A 24,744-nucleotide genomic window follows, 5' to 3' on the forward strand; every position below is an offset into this window, starting at 1 on the left:
CCCTCTGGGCGACTTAAAGCTAGACCGAAAACAATCGGCTCCAGATGAAGTAAATCAGGGCATTTCATCAAACTGGGCCCAATACCAGTTTTTATTATTTGTTGTCCTGAACTGGCCTTCTCCTCAGCCATCTCCTTAAACTTTGTGTGTGATATAATTTAGACTGATTAGGTTTGAAATCTCAGAGGTAATTTTGAAAAATACAGGGATTTCTTTTCTTTCTTTTCTTTCTTAGAGAAAACATGTGCCTGTAAATTAGATTTTTCCTTCATGAAGCCTTTCACATAATATTTAATTGATGCGGCTGGATCCCAAAATGTAGGGCATAGTAACATCTCAAAAGTTTACTTGCCAGCTGAGGATGTGTCGGATGATTACCAAAGAGAACAAATGGGAAGGGTAAAGATGCGTAGCAAGAATGGTGCATTACGTCCAGTGGTGACATAGTTAGCAGCAGGTAAAAAACTTTGGAGAGAACAGAGCAGATACCACCTCTGTCTGCCTGTCAACAGACTGCAACCTGTGTGCTGATTTTAGCCATGCTAGTGGTGTGGATCTAAGAAACAGATATCCAAATATCTAAACATGAACAACTCTCATTTGTTTTCTTTACCAGTGTTAGTTGAGATGATTGATACAACTGAAGCTACCACCAGGGAACTAAGCTTGCCATAAAGACCGGAGAAAGGGGAAAACAGCTAGCCTGGCATGGCTGCTGGCACAAAAAACAAAGTGCCGGGACTCCAGGAAGTTGCTGGTTTTTAAACTTCGGATTTATGTAGGGTTTTAGCATTCGACAACATGTCCATTAGTGAGCTTTTGAGATGCTGGTAGGTGGATTTTGTTACCTTCGGACAGAGCCAGGCAAGCTGTTTCCCATATACTAAATTTGCTGGCTGTTGGCGGTAGCATCACATTACTTATAGACATGACAGTGTTATCAATCCTCTTGAAATGCACATTGTTCCTTTAACTTTTAGAACCATCATAAGGTAATGATCTGTCCAGTCGGTTACTTTGGCTTATAACCAAAATATAGGCCGAATAACATTGCCTTAGATAGAGACCATGGTGGGCATCAGCATTTTAGCATGGTCATTGAGAGCAGGTTTCCATGCTGTTGTTATCATTTAGCTCCCACTGTGCTTCAGAACAGCCTCAGAGAGTTGATAGTGTTTGACTGTAGACTCTTAGGCTTTTTATGAGACTTTTTACTCTCCCAGACAATTTGGAAAGAGCATTTTTTAAACAAGGACAAAGGTATCCCATTTGTGTTGGCATTCTTGGAACTGACAAAGCACTGGGTACTTTGTGAAACTCATCTAATGTGTCTGCCTGGCCAAACTCATCTACTTGTTGCAATAAAAAATGAGCTACTTAGAGCCGAATCACTGTTAAATTAGCCCTGCTGGTATTTACTTATATAAACACTGGTAAAGTGTTGAATTAACACTTCTAGATAGTTTTGGACCATCCCCCCAGAGTCACACAGCAAATTCTCCACAGTTAATGACTATTGATTTTTCAGACATCAGGTTTTTAAGACTAAATTAACACCGGCAGAGTTCATTAAATCCTGAGGAATTTGCTCTGAGGAACATTTAAATCCCTACCTTGATCTGTCCTTTGGAGCAGGGCTCGCTGCAGACTGAGCGGACCATGTCGCTGCTGTTCAGCCACAGCTTATAGTCATCGATGCTTAAGATGCCCTCATGCCAGGAGCCCACGTTTATGTAGTCATAGCGACCATCGCTCACATCACCCACACTCTGTAGATTCATGATGTCATACCTGGATGGACAGAGGGAGGCACAGACGACCATTATGAGCAAAAACAAGTTTGTTGTTGAGAAAGGAAAAACATAAGGCTAGATGGGGGGCAGAGTAGAACGGAGGAGAGAGGTAAGCATCGCAGAGGGAGGAAGAGCAGGGAAGAGGGAGATATAGGGGGAGAAGGAGAGAGTGACAGGTAATTTAATGATAATGACTCAACAGCTTAGCAAACCTTTTTTTCATTCAAAGTCTCTTAAACAGCTCACAACCCTGTTAGTGTGACATGAAGAGCTCATGCCAGCACACAACATGGCCTCATTTCTCTGTTGAACCAGGACGCGCTGCACCTGACCTCTAGTTGATGGAAGAATGACACGGCTGTGTTTTCTGACTGTCAAATGCTGTCTGTTGGACTGAAGAGAGATGAAAGTGGCTGCCACAGCGGACAATCCACTGAATCTGTTCCAGTCCAAACTAATTACATTCTTTCGTGCTCAACATTGGCTCACACATGTGCATGTGCACGCATGCTGATAAGCAGGGGAGCGTTACATGGGAGAAATCCAAAGATTATAACCTTGCTGATGTTATGAAATCTCTATTTTCAATTTCCTGCCTTTTTCTACATTCTTACCATCTCCCTCGTCCTCTTACCTTCCTGGAGTGTCTCCATTTTCATCAAAATAAATCTCCTCTCCTGAGACTCCTCTGAAGGACGTCTTTAGAAGGTAGTCCAGCAGCTTGCTGCCATCGATAGGGTCCATGGCCTCACAGAGCCCCGTCTGCCCTGGGCACAACTCCTTGTGCATGTCATGCAGGCCATGAGCCATGGCATAGATGGCATTGATGACAAAGCCCATTTTACTATCCTGAACATAGTTTTCATGCAGACTCTCATTTCCTGTTAGAGGGGGGAAAAAGAGGGCATTAAAAGGATGAAAGAATGTTGGTTTACTATTGCACAAAACTTTCTCATTTGTCTGGTGTTTTGTGTGCTGTCAAAACAAAAGATCTTTCGTTTTCCTCAATGCATGATGAAATTTGAACCAGACATGGAGAATCTATTGCAAAACAGAACCATTTTATGCAGCAAAAGTATATTAGCATACAAGGAAATCACAACATGAAGTCCAGAAGCTCAATAGGAAACAGATGTGGAGAACAACCATCGTCTGGGAAAATCCCAAGACTACGGACGTCATGTTGCACTTCACCATAAGCCATCTAAAGGCACTGTCCCACTGTCAAACATTAATGTTCTGGAGGATGGGAAATTTTGGATAACAGGAGAAAATGTTAAATTTTCTGCAGCCTTGTACAGAGATATTTCTTCTGATATTTTCGACTGAATTTACACCCTCTTTACCTCCTTAGACAGTGCATTTAAAATACTGATATTCATTGTGTTTGATGTCAACATGCACATACAGTGGGAAAGAAAAGGTGTGAACTCAATTCAGCAACATCTTTTTCAGGTGTTTCAATGGTGAACAGTGTGTGTGGGGTGAGCCATCCTTTGTGCAGTTTTTCAAAGTGTAAGGCCATTTTCTTTTCATTTTTCATACAATATAAACAAGCCCAGTGCTCTGCAGGAGAGTTTGACTGACGCAATCCTCACGTTGGCTGAGATCCTGTTACAGCCAGGATCTCACCATTTGACTAAATTGCAGTTTTACAGAGAGTGTTGTGTTCAGGAAAACGTCAGTCAGGCTCTTTCTGTCTTGGATGAGTCAAATGCCTACAGAGTGCAAGTGCTCTTCTGATAAAAGGCATCACCATAGTAGTGGCTAGAAAAATGCACTTACCACCTTGAAGGTCTTTGGAATAAAACAGGTATATAAAAGCGTGATAACGAGAAAGTACAAAGGCAACTATGACTGAACTGCTCTAAGACAGGACCAGTCATTACAAACCGCTAATTGTTTTTATTTGTCATTTGATTAAAAGCATGCCGAACAATTCACTTTAATGTCATTTTGATTGCAGTTTGTTCATTCTTTTTTATCTTTCATTGGAGTTGTGCTGAGTCATCTTGAATTGTGATTTAAATGCTTTGAACAAGTGAAGAACACAATTTACCATGATCACCTTTTTGAGAGCAATATTCCGGGAGGAAAACAGAGAAAAAATACAAAGTTTGTGTCATTATTCACAAGTTTATTGCTCAGATTTAACCCTCCACTCTCTGACAGCAACATGTAGCTTGCTCACTATTTATTAGAATTCTGTGTCACAAATACATAAGATTTATCTGTAGGCACCCACCCGAGCAGACTTTCTTATAGTTCTTGTTCTCCTGAGGGTGCCCTGGAAGGCGGCACTGGAAACGGTACTGCCAGAACTCTGAGAACCAGGGGTTCCTGGTGTTGGAGTCCAGACGCAGCTTCAGGTAGTAGTCATCGAAGGACTTGACCACCTCTGATTGGAGCTTCATGGTGATTCCTCCCTCTGCTTCCTGCTCATAACCCTCCACAACCTCGTAACGGTCTGCCCATCCATCACTGCCGGAGTAAGAGGGAAAGAAGAAGAGGCTATAATCTAACGATCACGGGGGGAACAGTAAAAGATTATGAAAACGATTTGAGTGAGAAAAAAAAACATAATTCAGAGTGAGAGGCACTGCTCGACAGAGATGATACTGATTGTCTTTTATATTGGATTGCTGTATATTATAATTCACACTTAACTGCTGATTCAAATTGACGTGCCCGTAAAAACGAATCTCGAGAGCAGCATCATTGACCCTGCAGTAATTTCATTTCACACAACGTAAACAGAACAGGTTCCACCAGCTTTACTTTGAAGGATAGATTTCATTCACGATTTTCGACCTTTTCTTCGAGAGACAGGGCAGTAGACGTGCACATGTAAGAACAAATATTTAATGCCATATATTCTAACTGAACTGACTCTGCTGAATCACCGTTATCACTGATGAATGTCCATTAATGCTTTTAGTAGTGAGGCTCACCTCACTGGTGACCAAAAGCATCATTGTCAGCTCAGTCTTTCCTTATTAAAAATCTACTAAAAGATCACAAAAGCCACAGAAGCACTCATGATGTGATAGCTCTATTTCAAATAGTCACCTGTTGAGCTCTTACCCTTAGGTACAGTGCATGCATAAGCCTAGTTTCGTACTGAACTGAACAGAACAGCTTGTACCAGCAAACGACTGGATTTACTAATGAACTTGAGTCAGAACTGGCTGAATGCCGCCACTGTAAGAACGCTGATGCATTCACTGACCAAAGCATTGATGTGCATTTGAACGGCGATGTGATTGTTCAGCTTAGAAACTGAACTGAACGGCTCGAATCAGCGAAGTGTAACTTCCAGATGGATTATAGACGATGTACAGTGTGAAAACAGAACCATACAAACGCCATTTGGACGCACGGAGCAGCGAACATAAACAGCAGCAACAGAGTAAAATGTACCACTGAAGTAAAAAGCTGCGGGCTGAATCTCATGCTTTGTATGTCTCTGTTGTTGGAGGCTAATGGGAACGTTCCTATCAAACAACAGGAAACGTACAGAACATCAGAGACAGAGCAGTGCCCGCAGCCCAAACTCTTGGTCATGTGTTGTTTTCATTTAAATAATGAGCTTCCACTCCAAGCATAGGTAGACCACAGCCTCTACTCTTGTACGATCTTAAACGAGCACGGCGGCACCGTTTCGAGGCTTATCTCAAGTCCACTGCAGCAATCCTCAATTTGAGAGGATGGATATCTCGACAATGCCGCCTCAACCGTAATTGTAGGCTTTACACAATCCCCCCAGCTTGCTTTTTTGTTTGCTTGTGTAAGCGTCTGTGCGAGAGTTTCTACCCTACCAAGCTAATTTGGACACGCAGCCGGCCAGTGGCTCTACGAGAAATGGAAAACACCAGCGACGGGGACACTGCAAAACAAATTAACAGATAACCACCACCCCTCTGAGCCCTGCTCTTCCTCTAAATCCGAGCCAGTGTGGGTTCACGTCAGTGTTCTACTCTGTCTCTGTACCCTTAATCTGGGCTCCGGGCTACTGCCTTGAAACACCTGTGCTATTGACAGCTACACACCAATTAGGTATGACTCACCATGGAACCAATTACCTCGCACACTTGGGATGTTCTGGGTGATGGATAAGGACATGTGTGCGTATCTGTGCGGGTCAAATTTGCTGACCTTTATGTCCACAATTACCGTCAGTCAAGCGAAAGGAGACGCTGAACCAAATTTGTGAGAATGTAAGGCGCAAACCGTAAAACCAATGTGATTACGCTAGTAGAGCCATTCTCAGGCTAAAAGACACATGGATTCCTATATAAATATATTGGAGAGCAGGAGACAGCCAGTACGGAAATTATCCTAAAAATAGAGCCCAGAGGTGTCTCCATCTGTCTCGTTGATTCTCTTGTCTCCTTACCAGCGATCACATGTCTATAGGTCAGGAAACTGTCCATTTTGCCTTAAAAATATACTGTAATCAACTTACAGACCAGCATCAGAGACCACTGGGAGGAAAAAATCTAATGCACAAGGCTGGGATTGTTTTTTATTTACCTGTCAACAAATCCTATGACAATACCGAATACCAGTACTCCATCCCCCCATATTTTCTGACTTGCCTACCTTGTCTGTGATACTCAGCATGAGACCCACTCAAAACACAAGGCACAAGTATAAAAAAGGCTAATTTCCTAAAACATCTGGGCACTGTAGCTCTCAGCAAACATCACTCAAGAGAGCAAATAGGGCAATAGTTAGGGACTATTTTCAGCCGTGGATGAGTATTTACTGTCTCAGAATGACGTGTGAGGGCTTGACTCAAAATAAACTACAGTGCCCATGTTCATGATAATAAAAGATTGTGTCACCCAGTGCAACCAGTTACAACACATAGTGTCTGGACAACAGTGGAGGCCTATGCCACAGAGGAATAATCAAGCTTCAGCTAAACAGGCAATACTTGGCATAAGATAAATTCATGCTTAGTTCTTTTCATTAGATGTGATGGCAAAAAGAAAAATACATGATATTGCCATGCTGTATTCTTTAAAATATATGTTAAGAGGAAAAAAAGAAGAAGCACAATTTAATGTTTTCCAAAGGCTATGTATTTAATTACTTACATAAATGTAGGCTATTGTCTGTGAGAGAAAAAAACCTACAGCTGATACTCACCTGCAATACAAAACTGCATTCAACTACTGTGACTCAAGCAAATAGCGATTTGGCATTATTTTTGGCTTTAAATTGTCCCTATCTTTGCAAATTTGGACCTCTTCCTGCAACCAGAGCCAGCTGGATATGTTTTGGCTGGTGGGATGCAGCTAAGAAAATACATCGCTGCATCTTTGCACAAACGCTTTGGAAGCATAACTGATTTGATATGAATGTGCAGATTGGTAGGGCTTGTACTGAAGCATCATATTAATGTAAATGCATGAAGTTGACATGGGTGTGCTTAGTCTAATCAATGTTGAAAACATATAAAAAAAATGTTTTTTTTAATGACTGGTGATGGTGTTTAGTGAGGTGAGATAAGATCCATTAAATTATACTGCACATGAATATTCGTACTGACTGCAACAAATACTGTTAAAGACAGGAACAGTGTTGGGCAATGATAAAGTTACAGTAGTATGGTCTAGGTAATAATAAAACCTATGTCTTATTCTTTGGGCAAGGATATCGGCCTGTTTGCTGTAGTTTTGCTGCATATGAAATAAAAAAAAATCAACTGACTATTCATCCTAATTGAGTTAAGAGCCAGAAACACATGAATTTCATTAGTCCTAGTCACATGTCCTTCATTCACTCCAAGTGAATACTACCTCTGTCCCTCCCTCTTCTTTTTCAGTGCATACAGTACAGATAGACACACACACACACACACCACCTTACAGATTTCCATGCATGTGTTCAAGTGTTTATCATAAACCCACCTTACCAAACAGGGTAGCTGCATTTAAAATGGTCTATTCAATACAATCCAGCGTTTAACATATTTGTTCCAACACAACAGCGTAAAACAGGTAGTTTTCTTACATAAAGAGAGAGAAAGTGGAGAAATGCTGTTCAACACGCCACATGAATAATGCACCAGGCAGTGAAGACATGCTTGACTGTTTCTCACAGTGGAGTTTGTGATGAGGTAAAATGACATTCTCGCTCTCCCCTCTCAGGATCGTGCTGTCTGGCACAACTCCAAACAGCTCATCAAAACTCTCGGGCCGTCAGAGGGCCCCTAATGGAACCAAATCAGATTTAATGTCACCTCAATGTTCCGCAGCTTCACGCTTCACATTGGAAGGCACATGATTACATAACCTGAGCGAGATCTACCGGAGGAACACCTGTTTAAGCAGATTAAAGAGTCAATGCTGTTCATGTACATTATTAGTTTTGCAGTTGTTGCTCTGAAGATAGACAAGGCAGTAGGTCTTAGCTATAAAACAAAGCTTACCTGATATGGTTACAATTTAAAAATAATTCTTAACATTTTTTTTTCTTTTGCCACAAAGGTTAACACATCGCACCTCCAACATATGAGCTTTTCTATTTGCCAGTGTCTTCCAAAATGATTCATTTCACCATTACAAAAAAATTGAGAACCATGGTGTCCAGTGTCCAGTGAGTGTGTTATCTATACAGCCCTTTCCTAAACAGGGGTTTATGAAACAATCAGAAAATCGTTCAATAAATATTTTTAAATCAAACATGTAGAAGAATGGTGAAAGAAAAAGAGCAAAATCCAAAAAAGCATCAATAAAAATGCCTCTGAGAATAAACTGGTCTTGAAATGAGATTTAAAACACTGGAGATGGAAGGAAACCGTTCCATAACCTTGGACCTGCGGCGGTCCATTTCACCTCCTTCTTCCCACACCTCGCCACACTTGTGCCCTATGCAAAGGCCTGCAAGACCCTAAGACCCTAGCAAAAGCTTGGTCACCATGAGTCTTGAGCTCTAAACACAAATAGAAGCCCTCATTCTGATAACGCAAGAGGCCTAGTGGACCTATATATGATCACCAGGTCACTGATATATGGTACAGACCCTAAAAGTAATTAAAAGGATAATGAATTCAATCCTAAATTTGACAGGATTTCAGTGTAGCAAAGCCAGCACCAGGGTAATAATATGAAAAAGCTGTGGAGTCTAATAATTAGATACCAAACCATCCTCCCTGTCCTCCTCTCAGAGACTTTTTAAGGTGGTTTTGTGTCACGTTCCCTCCATCTTTGCTTCAAAAAGAGAACAGTTTTTATCTGTAAAACCAAAAGAGGCTGTTTGTCCGGAAAAAGTAAACACAGATTGTGTTCAGCATCTGAACAAACAGCTGACGCTGCTGTTCCTCTGCTGAGAACAGTCTTGGTAAATTCTCAGTCAGTCATTCAGTAATTCAATAACGTCGAAAGAGGCATGTCAGTTATTTAGTGTTAAATAACACGACCCCCAGTTGACATACCGTGAGCCGGGCCTGCGAATGCATTGTACGCACATCCACTGACGGGCCGCAATCAAACAAAAAAAATGTGTTCGGGGCAGAGTGGAATCTAAAAAGCAAAACCCACAAGCCATATGCTTCATAATGAGATGTGTGTATTTTGATGATTTGCTTGATGATGTGTGGCATTGTTTAGAGGAGCGCAGCATGCCGACAACTGGATAATTTATAGAGGAGTATACAACAGCGAGTAGACTGAGAGCTCCCCCGACTCTCCCGGATGATCTAGTTCCAGTTTGATAGCACATTTGTATATTTATGAAGCCATGAATTAATTGGCAGGGCAGAGATTTAATCACATGCGCTGTTTCCCCTGGAGGATGAATGGGAAGAGTTACTTTAAAAAGAGGAAGGGGAGGATAGGGGAGTCGAGAGTTTCCTAATTGCTCTATGCGAGTGTTAAAATAAAAGTTCAGGTAGTTAATGGAAAAACTTTTAATCTGTCTGTCATTCACAGACCAGTGGAATGTCAACCGGTCTAATTAAGAGAATTACACTATTCTTAAAAGTAAAATCATGCTTTAAGTCTTTGATCTTAATGTATTACACACACACACACACACACCTCCTTCTCTTTTTGTGCATCTATTTCATTTTCAGTGTAGGAGGAAGTTCTCAGGTCTTTATATACAAGCAACCGTCAGTAATAACAGGAATATGTGCTTAAGAATCAAAAGTAAAGGTACTCAAAGTACACATTTGCTTATTACAGAGATGTATTATCATTATTGATGCATAAAGGTGTAAGCAGGCCAAAAACTACTCACATTTTATTTATATGATTCTTATTATCTTCAAAGATAGATTTGAGTGTAATTTTGAATATTATTTGTTTTTCAAGGTAACCTGGACTGTTTGCAAAAGAAGAAATATTTGATGTGAATGATTCTCAATAATTAAAGAGACTTGATAAAATGATAAAACCACTTACTGTTTCAGCAAACGATTCCTGTTACAAAACGGATTTCTTGAGAATTCTGAAGGAGCCAAGTTTGGCAGCTGACTGCAGGAGAGCCGTCCAACTAACAAGAGAAATCTGTGAGGTTTCTGGTGTGCGTGGCAGCATCGTTTGGCTTACGACTGCCTCAAAACCAGATGACAACAACAAGTGCAACAACAAACCTTTACCTGAGTCGCTTTTGCTCATGGTCCACTTAATCTAACTGTGCTGACTTCTAGGGGTGAAGGGTTTAAACCTAGAATGCAAATCATTTACAAAAGCATCATGAACTCTTGTGTTGAGGAGGATGGGACAAGCTTTGATGCAGATACATTCCTTGGACCACCATGACAGCAAATAAGGAGTTGCAATCAGTCATGAAGCTCATTTTGATGTTTTGACTGACAGCAACTGACAGTTCATGAGCACGCTTCACTTAAACAGTAGGCGGGCACTTTACTTTCTGTTGGCTGGTTTGACCTAAAACAACCTCAATGATCTAAAACACATCTGTCAAATGGCACAAACTTCTCATATTTCTCTGAAGTGTAGTGGCCTAGAGTAGAAAAAGGAACATAACATGAAAATACTGCACCAAAACAATACGGAAGTAAATGCATTTAAGCTATGTTCAGCCACTGCTCTCTTTGCCTTCACATAACAAGAGCTGTCAGGGGTATTTTTTGTTTTCTGTTCTACATTTACCTCTATGCTGATCCCACAACATTCTTAATTAATTCCAAACCGTGGCAGTGGAAGAAATGTTCGCACGGGGGCTGCTCTCCTCAGCTGCTCCATCTCCAAAACCCTCCTTCCCCTCTCTGCCGTCATATCTCTCTCCCCCTACTCTCCCATTCTCCTCTATTTCTGTTATCACTGTGACTCTGTGGAGTTAGGACAGGGGTGGTGGTGAGGGTGGTGGTGGTTAGTTAGCTGGCAGCACCAGCAGGACTCTATTGAGGTGACACAGAAGACCCCGGGTGAGCCGGGGAGCCTTTAAAAGCCCATCCAAGCTGCTTTTACTTATTCATCATGCCCCAGTTTGAGTTAGGAGATCAGTCTCCTCCACATTGACGGGGAAGCCTGCTGGGAGAAAATCCTTTTTGCTTTTTTACAACCAAGAGACGTCAGTTCACTACTTAACCCCAAGACAATTTCTCTGGATCCAATATCAGCAGTGGCAGCGACTGATGGATGATAAGATCTTATTATCAGTTTGTCGATTTAATGCAAACCCACGATATAAGGTTGGTTGGAGCACTGCTCCGACAGTACAAGATCAATTTTTCAGTTTCTCTTTGAAGAAGATATACGTTTCGTTGATGTCCAGCATCATGATTGACAAATATGCCTTCCATATAATCAATCAATCATCAATCAAGTCTCTACAATGTTAGAAAACAGTGAAAAATGAAAAAGAGTCTGGACCGCACACTGAATCTTACAAGCTCCCCAAAATGTAATGATGCTACATTTTAGTCATCTTTGTCAAGCAAACATCCATATGAACAATAACTGGATATATACAGAAAAACAATGATACAACATTTCACCTGTTACTGCAAAATGATCTACTTCACACATGGAAAAACACTGCAGCCACGTCTGAATACAGAACTGAAGTCTATATATGGGACATGCTTATATACACGTTTGAGTTTTTGAATGAGAAAAAGATGTGTACATGATGTAATTCCGCATGTGAAGAAGAAAATGGTTTTGGTAGCAGAGGGAGATATAGCAGGCTGGTAGGCCTTGGTATGTTTGCTTGATGAAGACCTTCCTGGCCAAAACTATGCATCGTTACATTTCTGGGAGCTTGCAGAATTCATTGTGTGGAGTGCTGCTCCCTTTCCTTTGTATGCTGCTGTAACCATCTGGAGTACAACACTGTGCATGCTGCCATTATATCACATTATATAATATTATTGAGACTGCAAGATGATGTCTTCATATTGCTTGTTTTGTCTGACCAGCTGTCCAAAACCAAAAGTTTGGCCAATTTACAATGATATAAAACAGTAATAAGTAAGAAATCCTCACATTTTAGAGGCTGAAACCTAACAACATTTGGAATGTTTGGATGGAAAAGAACTAAAATGAACATTTTCTCTCAATTGTTATCGTTCTAATAATTGTTTTAGCAGCATTCTGTCGCAGATCCCCGCTGATTTGTGTTTGTGGTTCAAATTTCGTGCGCCTCCATTCACTATTCTCTCTGTGTATGCATCTTACAGTGTATCCACACGCTTCGCTCAAACATTAGCTGCCCGCGCAAGAAAGCATTTCAGCTCCTGCGAATCAGGATGTGACAACTATGTCCAGATGCAAAGCCAGTGTGCTATTTTTGATCACTCCAATGTCACTCACCCATCCCCTCGCACAAGGGAACACAAGGCATCAATTGGAAAGAGAGAGATGTCCTTGACAATGTGTGGCTGCTTTCAATTAACATCAGAGGCGTGTTATAAATATTCAGATGCAGCTCATTGTGCCCTGAGTGGAACACAAACAATCACGAATCCTGATGCAATTGCGCTTTCCAGAGCCACATGTGTGCACGAGCAGCGCGAGCGGGGCTCCATTACTGAATGAACGCAGACAGTGTGTCTTTATCATATAATTACAATCTTCGTAGCTGTTGTTGCTGGGAGGAATTTTTCAGATGTCAGCCATATTTTCAGAGAAGGGACTATTGTGTTTGGAGCCCCGCTGACAGACTGAATGACAGATCTGCAGTGAGACGATCGCACCAACTCTGTCATGAGCCCAAACAAAATCTCCATGGTGACTGTCGCACGAGCAGCACACAAGCCTTTTATTCCGGCGGTACAGTAAATCCTGCCCTGCTAACAAAAATTCTATTGAGCTTAATTCCTGCATGGCGTGCCCCAGTAAACTCTCCCTAAACTTACATGAAGATTGCTTTAGCTCGGAGGGTCAAAAGGACAGAATCATGTCGCGCAGAGGGAATAACATAAAGATGGAGGCTCGGTGCTCCACATCACTTCTCTTCTGCTTTTTTGTGTCAGCCCCCCCCCACTGCACACTCTTTCCTCACATTCATAACTAATGTAACAGTCACTATTGTGCTGGAACTGGAAGCCTTCACGAAAGAAAGATGTTTCTGGAAAGTGAGCATAGGAAGAGAGCGCAGCATGTTGTCGGGCGTGGAGCTCATGCTACGCATGTAAAGAAAGAGCCACCCCTTCATTTTCATTTATCTTTAAAATGATCTTATCCATCAAGTTACTAAGTGGAAATCCATTTCTGCAGTATGAAATCTTGTTACCCAAACAGTTGTCATAAATCTGAATATATTTTGTAACATTTGATTCCACCAAAGCCTAACCAAAAATGTAATCTTAACCCCGACATACACAATGTTGCCAGAGCTGTTGCCAGAGACGAGGTCTCTTTTTGCTCATGCACCGCTATTTGCCAAATTACTCGCAAGCAGAAGTCAATAGGCAGAATTCCACATCCTCCGCACTCTCCTTCCTGAGATGGGTGGGAGATGAAAGCCTTAGAGATGACAGCAAAAAGGCAGCTAAATGTGTCGCACCACAACTGCTCTCTCTCTCTTTCTCTCCGCCGCCCTAAACGTTTCATTTATTCAAGCTCAGAGCAAAACCTGAGTCCCCCTTGTTGCAGGAAATCAAACAGGACAGCCAAATGCAGAAAGGCATGTGACACACACAATATGGGTTCACAGCTTTCTTTGCACCTCAGCGCAGTCTTAAAAGACACAGTCAAACCCCGCTAATGACTTGTGCCAAGCCATTACAGAGGCGGAACATCCACATCCCTGTCTCAGTGTCCATTTTGTTCGGGATCAAAAAAAAACAGGAAACAAGCATTCAAAATGGGACCCAGACCAAACTGGTGTGTAGAAAACAGGGGCAGAATTGAGCGTTACATGTGGAAAAGCAGCTTATGCAAATGATGTTTGGTAATAACAGCATTCGAGCAGCATTAGAGGGAGAGAGAAAACGAATGCTGCTAATTGCAAGAGAGCAAGCAGGCGGGCAAATGGGTAGGTGGGTTCACTCCACGCTGCCATTCAGAAACTAGGCCTGGTGCTGGGAAACAAAATCCACTGTACAGTAGATGTATATCTTGCTTTCAAAACTGCAAAATTATTTCATGGCAATTTCTTTATATAAGTGAGTACGTAGAAATTCAGTCTGGATCCAGAGATTTACTGTAATACTCAATTTAACAGCAAGACTTTAATGGTGCTTGCCTCAAGCAAACTTTAGTTAAAAACACACACTCACTGGCAGATATTTTCATGGATTCTCTGCATTTCTGTCAGCTCAAATTGTGTCATAATCGCTACTAACAATTTGAAACTCCACTTACTTCCTCTTTCACGGCTCTTTGGAAATATCTAATGTGGCTCTCTTTGCTGCAGCAGTAAGGGTGGGTGTCAAATTCACTATTTTTGAGTTGGCATAAGCTTGTGGACACTTAACTGTGGCATTTGTGCAGAAAATGTATCTTTTGGGTGTTTGATCTTCCTTCAAAAGGTCTAAGCTGCCATTTACAAATGTAAAATTGTAAATTTTAGTTTTGCATTCCGTTGCATTTTTGTGTCCTTCACAGTACAAATGTCAAAGCAGCCACATTTTCAGATTGATTGCGAGCTCGCTGTGCTGCCATTGATCCCCTTTTGGCTCAACAGATGAGGAATATAGGTTCCTGCATGTCTCTCCTGTCTTATTTCAGAACCAGCACTGACCAAGTGACTTCTTATTGGTAAATGTGCACAGTGTGGCAGACAGCTGACTCACTTTTGTGAGCCAAATTTTAGATATTTCCTGATTTTCAGAGTAGGTGTGCTGTGCATTGAATTTTTTGGCTGATTGTGAGGGAGCGATGTTATTCTTAAATTAGAAATAACTACACTCTAGACTTCCAGTTGGGATTATTGTGCCTAACTGGCATCTTTGAAAGGCCAAATATTGGTGCCTGGATTGCTTATATATGTTTTAGAGATCTTTTATACAGATCTCAACAAGCAATATATAAATGGTGCAACTGTTTCAGCAAAAATACACACTAGCTGCAAGCACCTTTCAAAGCTCGCTAACAGCAACATGGTGCTGGTGGATCTGTAATAATATGTCCAGCCACCTCCTGGGAGTCATTGTGTGTATTGCTCTCTGTGCTCAAATAACAGGCAAGAAATCTGTGGCCATTTCACAGCATCAAGAGCACTCCACTGTATGTAGCACACCATGTTCCCTCACAGTGCTTAACAAATTCAACAGCTTTTTTTTTTCAACAGTAAGATAAAGTCCTGATCTCCTCAATGCAGCTTAATGGGAAATACCTCTACCAGTCCTGTGGCTGTAATGCGTCTGTTTTTGTTGCTTGCTCTCTGATGGGCATTAAAATGATTCCTCCCTATGGTGATGACTGATTTGTGAGTTATGTCCCGAACTCTTCCAGTGAAAAGCCTTGCCTGCTTCAAAGAGGCTTTGAGAAGAAATGTTGAGGCTTGATGTGCAGATTGTTTTGGCGAGGTCTGTTTGTCATGGAACTGTCAGATGCTGAATATGCTTTGATCGTTTACAAAAGGTAAAGCCAAAAATTCAGTTCAAACATTTCCTTTAAAGTTGCTCTGTGCAAACACATCTTCTAAACGAGCGCTAATGTTACTCTGCGAGGCTTACAAGAAGTTTCATCCTTCACATGCAATACAAGCAGTGACAGTTGAAGTTATAGAAGGAGATACCACCAGTGCAACAGATGGCTCATGATGCTGTCTCCTTTTAAACAAGCTAAGAAGGGTGACAATGCACATCAGGTTCGTCAGTTGTGTTTTATGAGACTAAGAAATGGAAGAATTTCTGGGGCGCATGTCATCCTTATCTGAAATTGTAAAAACTACGAACTTGGGTTCATTGGGCACATTACACTCTTATGGTGGGGTCTCCACCTTAATCAGTGGACAGACCGGCAGGACCTACTCCAGAATTGACTCACTCTCCTAATCTTCTCACTAACCATATCTCACCTAAAATATTTTGTTGTGGAGATGGTTTAGTCTATTGAGCTGCACAGACACGACTCGATAGTAAAAGTTATATTATAGGAATATTATAGGAAAACTACAGGCATGTATCTCTATGATTGCTACTTGTCACTTTGTTCATGAAGGCGACACTAATGTTTCGAGTAAATAAGCTACTATGTAGTGTAGAATTCAGTATGTGAAGTATAATTTATAGAAAATTTTAGATCCACGACAAAACTGACAGAAGGGCTAGACTGAGAGACAAAGGCGCAATTAGAAATCTGTGTGCTACTCCAGCACCACATGCAGCACCATGGATTTATCACAGTTAGGCTGCTGATATTTTAGAGCCGTGGTTGGGAATATAGATTCTAACTCACGCAAACCTCAGTCAGGTGAAGGATCAATGAGTCAGACAGACTGGACCAACATATTCAACTAAGCAGCCCCTCTGCCCCTGCACTCTCTGCTGATAGGGGATGGAGAGGGGGAATGGCAGGTTAACAAGGTGGATGCATTTTGTTCTTTCTGCAAACAATTTGTTTCTTTTGCTTCCTGCTCAATCTTTTTCATCCCATAGAATCACTTTGAAACGCACTTGAACAAAACAAGATGGACATCACCGTCTCTTTAATGAGAATGAAGCTGATAATCTGCGTCAGAAATGTGTGTCTGCATTTGAGTGTACGCATGCATGGAACAAATGCTGTCTCTTTATGTGTATGCGCAGTCATCCTGTGATGGAGGCAGCTGATTGGCAAAATCGTGATTGACGCCGCACAGAGCGAAATACAAGAGCCCCCCTGACTGACAACAGCGGAGCAGAGTGGGTGTAAAGTGTTGAAGTGATGCAGAGTAGAGTCTGCAGGTCACAGATAAAGTGGGTCGAGCACGCTGCCACACCTGGCCCTTGTCTGAAGAGCAGGTTAGCCGAGCGGCATGACAAAAGCTCTCAGATTCCAAACTCTCTGCATGTCTACTTGTAGTTTTAGTATTCACTCCTGGATAGAGTTCGCTGCCTGCTTCTGTGGTGTTCTATGATAATCGCTACATATGAGATGTGGTGGAAAAAACACCAAATCTTCAGAGGGCTTTTCTGTGCCAAGTGCAATGAAATGCATCAGGTCACGAAGACGTACAAGGCAATAACTATATATATATAAATATTTGAAAGCCATGACTGCAAGCCTTTCTGATAATGAAGAAATTTGGACAGACGTTGAGCACTGTGCCTGACATATTTTGTCTGTTCTAGCACGATTTTGGTCGTCAGTTGTTGATTTTAAAGCTGTATGTGATAACTTTTTTTTTTGATAATTTTTTTCCCAGTTAGTAGTGTCATGAAACATTTGGCTTGAATTACGACCTACCCAGTTGCCTATTGTGATCTGTTGTGATTCCAGACAGTACACCTATAATAAACTGCAGTGTTTGTTTAAAAGTAGCAGAAATTGTGTTGCTACCATTATGTATGTGTTTCATGATCCTATTTAAATCTGCAAGCACCAGGCAGCACATTGTTTATACAGTAATGGATTCACACATTTTTTTTTTTTTTTTTTTGTGTACTCTGGGTCAGTGGAAACAAGCTCTGAATGCAACACGGACATATTACCACCTTTTAAGTTTATAAAGTAAGCCTGTTAGCCAACAGTATTCATACATCCACTTTGTTCACTGGCTAGTCGCTAACTTTGCCTGCTATTCTGTGCTGTGAAGGTAGTGTGAAGTGGGTTTTAGAGCTGTTTCACTGAAAACAGCTGCCTGCAAACAATCCTGATGAGAGCAGCGAGGCTGAACCAAAACAGTGAAGTTGGAGGCTGTAAAAAACCAAAACAGTGAGCTGGAAGACACTAAAAAGCAAGGAAGAGCTGAGAGGAACTGCAGGGTTGGGTGATAATTCTCTGAGAATTCATCACTATGAGTGACCCCTTTTCACAAACATATCATTTCAGGCACTGTTAATAAAAATGGTGACTCCAGCAGGTTAAATGTCACTGAGCTGAGTAGCCAGTGCGTTTCCTGGTCAGTGTAAGAACAACAGATTGGCCTGACTGTACTCTTCTTGCTCTGTCACATCTTTCATTCACTGTTTGTTTGCCTTGGTGTAGCACACGTCCTTCCAACTCTCTGTAGCTCTCTGTGCACACACACAAACACACACACACACACACACACTTGAAAGAGGCCTCTTCAGAGGTGAAAACAGAAATTAAGAAAACAAGCTCTCCTTTGTTGAGCTGATACCTGTCTGCGAGCTTCATTCAGTTGTTCACTACATGCCAGGAAAACACACACACACATGGCTTGGCATCTGTGTTGGCCCAGACTTCCTCTGTCATTTTTACACACTCTGTCTCTCTATTGCCTTCTCCTTCTCTCTCTCTCTGACCCAGAAGCATTTCTTCCGCCCATGGAGACTTCCACAAAAGCTAAAAAAAGACCCACTTTCCCTTCTCCTATGGAGGAAAGAGAAAAGGAGAGATATGGCAAGGAATGCAACCCAGGAGTGTCATTATAATGGATAATTTAAAAGGCATGTTCTGCATCTGAAAAGCCTTCCCCTACCAAGAACCTAAATATGCATGTATGCGTTGAATATAACACATACATAAGCAGCACTTGTCTTCTCTTTATTTCTGCCACTGGGAGATATTACAGGAAAAAAGAAAGGCTTCTTCAAGGATAATGGAATTGACAAGAAACAAATCCCTCAGTGCCTGCCAATAGAAGAGAGACTTATGAATGTGTGTAAATACATAGAAAGATACTAGATATGATGAAAAAAGGTGTTCACCTTAGTGGCTTTTTTCTGCCATCAACAATTCCCATAAAAAGACCAAAATCGGTCCACCCTGTCTGTGACTCTCAGCTTGCGGACGATTTTTTCGTACTGCAGCTGTAAATCTTTAAAAGCTGGTCACAAATATATTGACCATACATTTACAGCATGAGGATGGTGAATAGAGTGCCCATGGTCATGGTATTGAAGTAAGACATCAACCAGTGCAACACTGTGGCTCATTGATCATAAAATATTTTGTGCAACAATCAAGCTCTAGGGCACAGAGAAATTAACTGTTTCAGACTTAAGCTACACAGGCAATACGTGGAATGTGCACTGCCAAGAAATTCTTCAGAATTGTAGAATTTACCCAACAAAAAACTGCCCACAAGTCTTCATCACAAAATTACTTCTCACATGCAATTAACATTGTAACCTGATTTTAAACGTTTTGTCTGTACTGGTCCCAATCTTTGAACATGTGCTACGGTCAAAATCTGAACAATTTCACACTCTCTCTGGTTCTTCCAGTTAGAGGATGATGGCTCAGAATTTGAGCTGCTCTCACGCTGTGTTCAGCAAATCTCCAGCGAATACTGCTAAGCTAGGCTACAAGCCTCGGTCATCCTTAGCTGCCTTATTAAAGTCCTCCTCGCGTAACAGACGGCTGACAACTGCCCCACAACAGACCGGTGCCAAAAACCTCCTCCCACTCTGACGTGATGGGGAGAAGGTATTGCATGAATGAACTGAGAAGTAGCATCAAGGTTGCTGTGGCTTTCGCTGACAAGTGTGAACGTTCCTTGAGGGTTGTTTCGTGGTGTAACGTGCCGCTGTATAAGTGTGTGAGACGACTCTACTTGCCCTTTTCTAATGACTGAGATTACAGCTACAGTCAGTCACTGTCACTCTACATCGACCAACCAACAGGGAAAGAGCGGAAGAGGAGAAAAATGGACAGAAGAAGTGGAGTAAATATCCAGAGGGGAGGTGCGATCACAAAAAGGAGAATTTTTTACAATTCTTATTGATTCAATTTGATCTTCATGTATTCAAATATATGTGTTGTGTGCTTCTCTTTAATTGCAAAATGCAAATGATTGCCTTGAAAAGTCAAATAAGAAACAGCACAAATGGAGAAAATGGACCGCGGGCATTGTTTCCCTCTCTTGTTTCATCTCTGTGACAGAAATACCAATTATTCATTTCTATTCAGTGCTATTGGTATGTGGTCTAATTTTTCTTGGTTGCCTTGGTGACATGCACATCAGGAAGACAAGGAAGCATCTTGCAGCCTTCCCGCCTGTTAACCGATTTCTTGCCATCCAGAGAGATGCTGTCATGTGTGAATCAGAAAATAAATAAATAAAAAGGTACCACATCCATACCTGCCAATGAGAAGGAACTCCCCAAACACCCCCAGCCTCCTCATGGCCATCAGGAGACCTCGGACAGTCATACCCTCGCAGAAGCACACCACCACGCGGGCTTTGGGAAGACGTTCCCGCAGTTTCCTCAGAAGGCGATCGTAGTGCTTCTCCCCTGCGTTACTGTAGATCTTGTCCGAGTGGGCAATGCATAAGCCTTCCTGAGAGGCCAGCTCCTTGAAAGCCTCCATGCCACTCTCCCCATAGTTTCCTGCAGGAGATGAAGAAAATAGACTGTTATTAAATACTGATAACTCAGCTTGAAAACAGTCTATCCTGAGTGGAATTAAACACTTTCCAAGTTAAATGCATTCTCACTGTCTGGTAATCCCATTTCTTAAATTAGCCTTTGTGGATATGGATTAATACACTGGCTGTGGCATTTTCATTAATTGTGAACTCAAAATATGCAGCATTGCTCTCTAATTGTAAGTGACACAATCAATGCTTTAGTGATAACAAAGCATTACATGCTCTGTTACATGCAAAAACACACTGACATTATTAAATAGCATTAGTAATTGCTTTCAACCATACATTTCTAATTATTTCACTGATGGACAATCAATGTTAATCTTAAAGCACACATCCCCCCTGCAGCAGTTGTTCAGTGTGTCAAATCCCGACTGATCTGAAGCTCTGATCCTCTGATAATGAGTGTCAGAGAGTTCACTGGCTACTGATTGCAATCAAAGCCAAAAGGGGGTGAAGATAGCTTCAGTGTCCTTGTTTAACTGCACACCATCCCAATCAAGAGCCCCGGCAAAGCTGTTTTAGTCTAAATCCATTCCCATTCGGACCGCGGCGCTCGACTAATGTGTCGCGATCTGGATTGGCAAAGCCCACGGCTCTTTAGCATGAGAGCTGGATTACACAAACAATCCAATCACTTGTGCATGCTCGAACATGTGTCTGCGTGTGCATGCTGTCAAAAGGAAATTAACGGCGCCGTTCCATAACAATCTTGAAAGCGTTTGTTGTGCGATTGGCTTGTTGGGAGGCCAGGTTCCTGAGGGCCTCCGTGCCGCTCTCCCCTTATATGGGTGATGAAGAATGGATGCTATCTGTGCATGGCATGGCTTTATACAGCAAGGAAGACAGCGACTGAAATGAGCATCACAGTAATGCATTTGCGCTGGCACACAATGTGTTGGTTTTCCAATAGTCCTTTGATGATATTTTCAGTTGCCTCATTTCATTCTCCCACTGCTAAATGGAAATAATGATATCCAATTATTTCACTCTTTCCATCTAGGCTGAGAGACAGGTGGGTGGTGGTGCACTAGTTGACAGCCCATTTGACAATGACCACCGAAAAAAAACTGCTTTGAGTATTCCTACCAGACTGATGGCAATCAGGACAGGTAATTTATGCAATTTCACAGACCTAGCTGTTGCTACGGGAACAGGCTGCATTTATAACTTGTCTAAGGTGGTGGAGAGGAAAAACTCATGAGCTTAAGCCAGTCGTGACCACCATTTCAGAGATAACTAAAGACAGAGCAAAACAAACAAGTGGATTTGCATGACTCCTCAAAGGTCAGGGTAAGGCCTGCATTATACAAATTATGATGTGACGTCTCAGCTCTAAACATTTACTGTGGCTCCAAACTCGTGAGCTGTTGTCTCTTACAACACTGAACCTATAGTCAGCATAAGGATTTATATTTAAAAAATGTCTGTGTGCAGAAGAAAAACAATGTGTTCCAGTTTTACCTTTTTTTTGGGAAGTATCCTACTTTTGTCACTCACACTGCAGCCTATTGAGTAAATGATGTTGCTTACAATCAAATCTATCTTTCCGCTGACTGGTCTTTCATTACTCTCACGTTATGACTTCAGTCCCAGAGGATCCTCCTGTTGGTATGTTGAAGGTCAGACAGCTGACGCCACCTAGTTATGCCTCAAGGTACTACAGCTCCCTAACTCCCTCTCTTCATCTATCTGATAGCAACCTGTGGCAAAGCCTCTCTCCAACACCGACTATAATAGGACTTTCCATAGATGTTTTACACTCCCTGTGAGTCCACAGCTCCTCAGGGGGGATCCTGGGTAATGCAGCCTGTCAGTCATAATTTGGGTGCACATCACAGACTGTGTTTCACTAAGACTTTAATGAAAAGCTATGGACATAATTCACTTCGCAGTAATTACTCTGTCTACCCAGCCCCTCTCTCTCTTTTACCTCCTGCCTCCTCCATAATACACTGTTGTGCTGTTCATCTGAACAAATGAGGACGGAGTTCTCAAAAAGAAAGTGAGCCCATCGTGGAATGAAATACTGAATAATGTTATTGCTCGTGTTTCTGTGGAGATAAGACGTTCATTTTAATTTATATGTATCCGGTGGAATTTGAAACAGTAGTGTCATTTTTCACTGGAGCCTCATCCTCCTGACTTAACCATGGAATTCATTTAACATTTGCAAATTAACACCTAAATTGTTAATGCTAAAACGGTCCCTTGTGTGTTTGGCTGGATGCTGACTTTTAAAACTTGCTATGGTGACTCTGATAACACAGCCAAGAACCTCCAGCTTTGGTTCCACATACTAAAACACGTTATAACACAGTGGCACGGAGGAGGAGAGAGTAGCAGTACACATATTACTCAAAGAAACAAAAGGATATACAATCCAATGTTTACTCGGCATACACTCTACAGTCCACACTAATTAATACATGCACACACAGCTGAAGGATGATGCATGTGTGGGAGGATGCTTGAAGTAATGCCCACACAACCCCCAACTCCAGACAGCTGCAGAAAAAATCCTAGTGAAGATTTACTTACACATGCATATGTAAGGATGCAACTACCTGCTCCAGAGTGAAAACCTGAGATAGAGACAAGCAGATACTGTACATAAAGCATGGAGAGGTAATGGGCTGACTACTTCTCTTTGACATCCAGCCCCTCTTGAGAGTCCAACACGGAAGGACGTGCACCTGCAAAAACCTGTAAAAGTGGGACTGTTTGAGGATGGAGAGTCCATACTCTTCCATTAAGCTGTTCTATGCACATTTTGTCATTTTCGCCAATTATTTCATAGGCCCAGAATCTCTAGAATTTTTCAAAAATATGTTTAAAATGAATATCAAAGTCAGAAAGCTAATGAATGGTTACACTTTAGTGATGACATGGGTGATTAAAACACCATAATGAATGATGAGGTCACTATAAACCATGACAAAACTTACAAACAACATGGCTGTTTTACACATGAGGGTGATTTCCCTGTTAGAGAGGTCGGTAATGGGGAGTCTCACCCTCAGTGTGCACTGCAGACACATAGGTCCAGTTGTACCGCTTGACGATGTCCAGCATGGCCCGGGCCTGGAGGGTGTCTGATGGCACGACCCTCAGGAAGTATTTGAACAGAGTCTTGTCACTCAGGTCGATGCTGGTGGCAGAGTAGGCGATCTGCGGGATGTTGAAGAGCTGCAGAAGGTTCTGCACCTGAATGGCCACAGAGCTGGATCCCGGTCCGATCACTCCGGCGATGGGCTTCTTGGAGGGTGGAGGCTGGTGGGACGGGGTGCCGTCAATGCACCATTTGGACCCGTCCTTATCATCCCGGATGGAGATGAGGGAGTCCCGGATGAACTCGATGCTTTGCTCCAGCGCCACGGAGGAGTGCCAGCAGGAGTCCCGGATCTCGCAGCCCAGGCTGATGTTAGGGAGCAGGTTCGGGTCGGCATTGATCCGGTCCAACGTGTGGAACATGGCCTCCACCCTCTGGATGCCATACTGCTCGCGGACGTCCCCGCACTTCCGCTCCGCCACCTTCTCCGCCGACGGCTGGTGGTGGACGGAGAAGAGCGCGCCGATGATCACGTCTCCGTCCATGCGGGCCACGGAGCGGGACACGGCGCGGGGGACCACCGACCGCTCATAGATGCTGCTGCTGTGGGAGAGCACGAAGACGCGGAGGAAAAACGCAGGGAGACACAGGAGAGCGAGGAGACCCATCTTTACGCGTGCCATACTGTGCCACATCGCGTGAGCTGCGCCAACTGTGCAGGCATACTATCCGCTGTCTGTCAATACATCCACGTTTGTCCCAGCGACCACGATCTGTGAGCACGACACCCGGGGCATATCCGCGCACACCTGCGGAAAAAGAAGACAAGCTGCGGTGACATGTAAGCTGGGAGAAACGAGGCCAGATGTGCTTATGGTTTATATAGGACGGGTCGACTAAGCACGCATGCTCCTTTCCATCGACGCCCTGTTTCACATTCCTACAGCTGCAAAAGTCCTCGTGCCTCTATTATAGCATCGATGTGCC

The 24,744-nt window shown here is 42.4% G+C and overlaps 1 protein-coding gene across 1 annotated transcript in view; it reads right to left on the minus strand.

Moving 5' to 3' along the window:
- grm1a (glutamate receptor, metabotropic 1a) overlaps positions 1 to 24,452 on the minus strand; it is a 31,662-nt gene extending 7,210 nt beyond the window's left edge. Inside the window, exons 1-6 of the mRNA XM_041958596.1 lie at positions 23,723 to 24,452; positions 20,415 to 20,664; positions 4,039 to 4,274; positions 3,853 to 3,861; positions 2,428 to 2,674; positions 1,614 to 1,791 (exon numbers count right to left, since the gene is read on the minus strand). Of these exons, the coding sequence (XP_041814530.1) occupies positions 1,614 to 1,791; positions 2,428 to 2,674; positions 3,853 to 3,861; positions 4,039 to 4,274; positions 20,415 to 20,664; positions 23,723 to 24,452 (1,650 nt within the window). The remainder of the gene's footprint in view (positions 1 to 1,613; positions 1,792 to 2,427; positions 2,675 to 3,852; positions 3,862 to 4,038; positions 4,275 to 20,414; positions 20,665 to 23,722) is intronic.
- Positions 24,453 to 24,744: the final 292 nt, after the last annotated feature.

The sequence above is a fragment of the Chelmon rostratus genome, chromosome 18, assembly GCF_017976325.1.
Source record: "Chelmon rostratus isolate fCheRos1 chromosome 18, fCheRos1.pri, whole genome shotgun sequence".
Taxonomy (NCBI): domain Eukaryota; kingdom Metazoa; phylum Chordata; class Actinopteri; order Chaetodontiformes; family Chaetodontidae; genus Chelmon; species Chelmon rostratus.